At 41.3% G+C, this 6,208-nt stretch overlaps 1 protein-coding gene across 1 annotated transcript; it reads right to left on the bottom strand.

Annotated features, from left to right (window-relative positions):
- Positions 1-1,922: 1,922 nt before the first annotated feature.
- On the bottom strand, positions 1,923-5,528 carry LOC130739697 (uncharacterized). Its single transcript, XM_057592072.1, has one exon. It carries the CDS (start codon positions 3,646-3,648, stop codon positions 2,695-2,697), a length of 954 nt encoding a protein of 317 aa, XP_057448055.1. The 5' UTR covers positions 3,649-5,528; the 3' UTR covers positions 1,923-2,694.
- Between the last annotated feature and the right edge of the window lie 680 nt (positions 5,529-6,208).

The raw sequence follows: 6,208 nt of genomic DNA, 5'->3' as shown, positions 1-6,208 counted from the left end.
CAAGACTCAATTGTAGTATAGTAAAGGGTTTTGTCGTATCCACTGGGAGGTGTAATACTTATGCCGTTCAATAGCTAACAAACTCAAATGATGGTTAACAGAGATATTAGGGGTTTGTTTAAGAACATGAAAATATAAAGAAAGCAGATAAAGTAATTGGATTCACCAAGGTAGATAGTTTTGCTGGGATTAGAGTTTCGTTGTTTGACCTTTATGTATTCTATTGATTCACATACAAATATCGTTCTATTCAATTGATTCCTCCCACCATTTCTTATCTTACTACCCAGTCCCCCGGCGTAGAAGATTATCAACTCAACTATATTAACCTTCAATCCCTTGATTGATTAACAATAGTGAGTAGCATTAAGCATGGATGTTTGAATAGACTAATGATCTAACCCTATCCCTAGACCTTAGAATCATTAGATGATTTTACCTATTTCAGATTTAAATAGTTAGTTCCCACCATCCTATTAAATCTAAATTCATGTTCTAGGTGATCAATCCAAAACAAGCATGAAGCACAAGGTAAAAATCATTGGATCATGGAAAAGAAACATATGATTAACTCTAGTTCAGACTCAAGATCATGTGAGTTCCCTACACAAGTTTGAATCAATCAAAATACCCAAGGGGATCAACCTAAGATATAGCTTGAAGCATAAGAGAAAACCATTGATTTTTAACATAGAAACATGAAATTTGCATGAAAGAAAATCAAATAGATTACATGAGCATCAAAACAACTAGTTCTAATCCCAACAAATGAGAAATTAGCTATCCATTTCCATGGATAGCTTTACAATCATAAAAGAGAAGAAGAACGATGAAAAACCGAATCCGTGACGGTTCCCCGGCGATGAAATCGGCTCCAAAGCCTTCTCTCTAGCCTCCTAGACCTTCCTTAATGATCTCCTTTGAGTTTTCTCTCTTTTGGGTCTGTTTTCCAAGTGATGGGTTCTCTAATCTTACTGAAATTCGCATTTTATAAGGATCAGATCTGGTCAGGGCGCTTAGCACCCTGTTTCTCCAAAGTTGGGTTTTCCCCACCGCCTTAGGGCGCTTAGCACCCCATTATGGATGCTAAGCATGGTTTTGACATATTTTAATTCTTCATTCCCTATCTATATGGTGCTTAGCACCCATAGGCTGATGCTTAGCACCTTTGGACCAGAAACCTTGAATACCCTCATTACTTCACCAAATCTTGCATATTTCTTTGGATATTCATCCCTACAACAAAACCCAAAGATTCATCATGATTTAGACTATATTTAAAGCATAATACTAGTAAAATCTAAATATTTACAAACATATGAAAATGGGGATATTTGAATGATAATTCACATGTTTAGAACAAATAAGTGTCAATTATAATATGATAATTTAAGTAAATTTGGCACTTATCAGTGGGTACCCGAGGAAGACACACGGGGAGGAGCGTGGTTGTAATTTGTTAATGGTTGTGGAGGGAACCAAAGGGTAACAAAGACAACCAAAGACGCGGAGATGTGTGTAAGACGGGTCACGACAATACAGAAGTTGAGTGGGAGAGAGATTAGACATAGCTTTCCGGGGAATGATATTAAGCAGATATGTAGCCATTTGAAGAGCATGATGCCAAAAGAACGGAGGAACAGACGCACGAGCGAGAAGAGTGCGAATCATGTTGTTAATGGTGCGTATTTTGCGCTCCGCCTTGCCATTTTGAGATGATGTATGTGGGCAGGAGAAGCGAAAAAGAAGGTCATTAGCAGCACAATAATCTTGAAAATATTTATTGTCAAATTCTCGCTCATTATCACATTGAAGACATTTTACTATTTGTGAAAAGTGCGTGCGGATTTGATTTGACAGGGTAGTGAACATTTCAAAAACTTGAGATTTATGACTTAAAGGAAACGTCCACAAGAAATCAGTAAAATCATCTAAGAATAATACATAATATCGATGACCGACAGAATATAAAATAGGTGAAGTCCACAAATCACTGTGTAAAATGTCAAAGGGCATCACAGTTACATTATTGAAAGAAACAAAGGGCAACCGAATATGTTTGCCCAACACACAAGACTCACAAACGGTGCTAGAATTCAAATGCTCATAATGAATGAACTTATTACTACGAAGAGACTGCAAAGCAGAAAGACTGGGATGACCAAGGCGGCTGTGCCAGAGACTCTGAGCTAGACCAGCAAATGGAAAGGATAAAGTGACTGGATATAGGTCGCCAGGACTATTACATCTCATGAGTGGAATCCCCGTCTGAAAATCATGAACCGAGAAGCCATATGGGTCAAAACAAACAGAAACATTGTTATCAGTAGTGAGTTGTCGCACAGAAATCAAGTTTTTAACAATTTGTGGTGTGTGCAAGACATGGGAAAGGGTCAAAGGCTTGTGTTTATGGGAGGTGGGGAGGGTGGTGTCTCCAGAACCTTGAATTGGAATGCCCTGTCCGCTACCAACATACAGTTTCTGATTAAGATGACTTAAATTAGAATAAGACGTGAGATTACCTGGTGAGGCTGCTACATGAGAGGATGCTCCAGTGTTCATGTACCAGGTGTCATCCGGGGGAGCAAGTGTCATGGTGTGCATGGCAATGGCAATGTCAGTGGGCACAGCATAAGCCTGAGGACGCTGACCCAAAATGCCGGGTTTCCGAGGAGGAGCAGACGGACGAGTCCACTAAGAGGTAGGATATGGGCACGGAGGCATGGCCCAAGGAGGAGGGGCCCATCCCCAATGCTGGTACGGGAAGTACTGCGGCTGAGGTGGCATCGGAGGAGAGGAGCCTTGAGAGGTGCCACTGCGTGATCCACCACCGTTGCCACGATTCCCACCATGACCCTTAGAGTTGTGGGATCGAGAACGGTTGGAGGACCTACGATCAGAGCTCTGTGAAGATGCAACAGAAGGTCGCGACTGAGTAGCAACATAAGCAGTAGGAGGTTCAGCAGGTTTCATCTTAGCCATACCGGCTTCCTCCAAGGTGAGCATGGAGCGAGCCTGATGAAACGAGGGGAGCGGATTGCTCTGGCGAATCAAAGTGGCAACACCCTTGTAAGCATCAGTGAGGCCAGAGATGAGCTGAAATACCAGACGATGGTTGTTCACATGAGCTCCGACATCACGGAGCTGGTCAGAAAGCGTCTTCAGACGCTGACAGTAGGCGGCAATGGTCGGAAAAGCCTCCATGCGAACAGTAGAAAACTCCTGCTCCAGGGTGACAGCACAGGCGTTCTGATTATCATGAAATAGATCTGCCAAACGCGTCCAAGCAATGAGAGCAGTGGAGTCAGGCTCCATGATGGTAGTCATCAGATCAATAGAAATCGTGGAAAAGATCCACTGAAGGACCGTGGCATCCAAAGTGGCCCACTGCTCATAGGTAGGGTCAGTGACTGGCGGAGGAGGCTTGTCCGCAACAGGGACAATGTGATGCAGAACCCGATGGGAACGGGCATGAATGCGAAAAAGCTCCGCCCAAGTACCATAGCGGTCAGTGTCCATGTCAAGCATAATAGGGATGTTATTCTTAATATTTGAAACAGCAAGCGTCGGGTGAAAATCAGGCTTGGTCGGCGGGGCAAGAGGAGCCACTGGAGGGACCACCGTATGAGTGGAAGTGGAATCAGCCATGGAATTAGCAAGATAAATGTTTTTTTTCTTTTTTTTAAGGCTGCTGGTGGTTTAACCGGACGGTCTGGCCAAACCGGGCTGAGCGAACCGGTGCGGTCTAGTTCGCTGGAAACAGATCCGGGTCGGGTCGAGCTTGTTGTTTGGTACCCGGATCTGCTTGCAAGTGGAGCGCAGATCTGGGCGTGTGCTGGCGGCGCGGGAGGCTAGCGGCCAGGGGCGGCGGCGGCGGGCAAGGTTGGCGGTCGTCGGTGCGAGGGGCAGTGGCGGCGCGGCTGTAGGAGGCGGCGGCACTGGGATCTGGTGAGAGAGGAACAACTCGCGAAGAGGACGACGACGCTGGAAACTTGCAGAGGCAGCGGAGGGGCGTGACTGAGATACACGCGGCAGGGGCGGCGACGTTTTTTTTTTTAGAAAGGAAGGAAGGAGAAGGCTGCTGAGTGGAAGAAAAGAAAATGGAGGTTGGGCGGAAGCAAGGTACAAGAAAAAAATGGCGCGGCGGCGGCGGTGGCAGCGGCGGCGCAGAAGCTTGTGTGCGGAGGCGGTGCAAAAGGGGAAAGGTGGCACGGCCGTCAACGCAAGGAGGCTAGGGTTTGGATCAGAGAAAGACTCGTGATACCATGTAAGAATGGAAGAATATGGAAATAATTTGGTGCCTTTCATTGATCAATAGCAAGAGTATATATACAGGTAAAGTCAACCTAGGAATAAATACAATTACAAGAAATTAGGCATAATTACAGGAAGAATATTTCCTATTCTATCAATAATGTCTGAACCAACGTCCATTGGGCTATTATTTAATATCCTCCTACAACTTGCAATCTGGGCCTAGCCCTTAGGCCTACTAAAAAACAATGTTATTAATCCTTGGCCGAAACAAAACATGGTTCAAAACATGATTTTGTATTATTGATGGATACCAAGATCTGATTAACAGAGAGTATGCACATTTCTTTCCCTAGCCACTCATGGATGGTAGTCTCCTCCAAACATGCTCTTAAAATAAATGTCATGATCCTTCCGATTGAAATTCTCTACACTCAATAGCTGAACTCTTTGGAAAACAAAGGGACATGGAGATGGTGGCATGGCATTGAGTGTATATTTTGAATAAAAACGTGCTAAATGTTTATGAAAAAAGTTGTCTCAAATTAAATCACATATTACAAATACAAAATTATCATTATTTGTTTGAGTACTTCAATACTTTCCACACCTAATTAAATACACTTGTAATACATAATCGAGTAGCAGGAAGAATAAGATAGCTAAACTAGCCAAACTGCACTTTGTGAGGGGAAGAGAAATGCTTTGACACAGCAACCATGTTGACCACAGCCCCACCAGGTGGTGCTGCAGCTTTACTTGTCTTCACTTCTCCATTAAAAATGATCACCGCTAATAAGGATAAAAGTTCAGACCAAAGTGAGCTATTCTTCTTGTCCTTAAGACCCATCTAGCTTAAGCTTCTGCAATACAATCTGGCCTAAGAATCTAGCTAAGATCAAGTAGAAATAGAATGGAGGTGTTAAAGTGTTGTGGTTGTACAAAGTTCAAACAGGGAAAAACACTCTAACTTCTTGTTGATTGGAGTAATTAAGAATAGGATGTGCTATAAATGCTAATTGCTGCTGATTAATGTTGTCTGTGAATTTATTGAGTTCATTTCCGCTATATATATAGGTCCAGATTCCTTGTTGATGAAGCAAATGAAACTTAGCCAGCAAGTTCGTCCGTCCATTCCATCTGAATATTATATGCCTTGACTTTGACTCATTTCAACTCCTATGACAGGGTGTCCGTGGATTTTTCTACTTTACTTTTACAAGCAAGATCAAGGAAGCTACGAACAACAGAATATCTGGCAAGGGTACTTCATTTTGGGAGTCCAAGTGTCACTTAATTACATATTTAGTATCCTTTATTTATATAACACTATATATATCTAAATTTTAGAAATATTTATATCTTTTTTCATATACACCCCTTGCATTTATTGAAAAATTGACTACCACTAATAATAAGTATTTTCAATTCTTTCTAATACATAAATAAATCTAAAAAATTGTGTAAATATTTTTAAAACTAATACATTAGCTAGTTAACTTCATTACATGTTTTTTTATAAATGCAATTATCCCAAGAAGTTTTTTAATACTCTTGGAGTGGTAAATAGGAATGGAAGTATGTTAGACTGCTGACAGGGGCTTATGACCTAACCTACATCAAGTCCAAAGCAGGTCACACGAAATTACTAAATAGACGACACCAATGCATTTTTAAAAATCTATTAGTTTAAATTGTGATGCTATGTGATGCTTAAACAACTTTAAAAGCCTTGTAAGCCTAATATAAATTAAATTTATTATTTTACTTTGAATTTTTATTATAAAATCTGAAAAATATATACTTACTTATCTATATATTTAAACATGTTAGACTAAGTAATCATTTAAACATATAAACCTCTTTAAAAATAGATTGGTGATACTTTGACTTAAATGATATAATGATCTTAATACATTATAGCTCCGTCCATGAAAGGAGACCCTCGCTTAGC

This window comes from Lotus japonicus, chromosome 2 (assembly GCF_012489685.1).
Source record: "Lotus japonicus ecotype B-129 chromosome 2, LjGifu_v1.2".
Taxonomy (NCBI): Eukaryota; Viridiplantae; Streptophyta; class Magnoliopsida; order Fabales; family Fabaceae; genus Lotus; species Lotus japonicus.
This window is presented reverse-complemented; position numbering and strand designations above follow the sequence as displayed.

Bases quoted from the DNA above. Each gene is read 5' to 3' on its own strand.
- LOC130739697 (XM_057592072.1), bottom strand. From the start codon at position 3,648: ATGGCTGATTCCACTTCCACTCATACGGTGGTCCCTCCAGTGGCTCCT.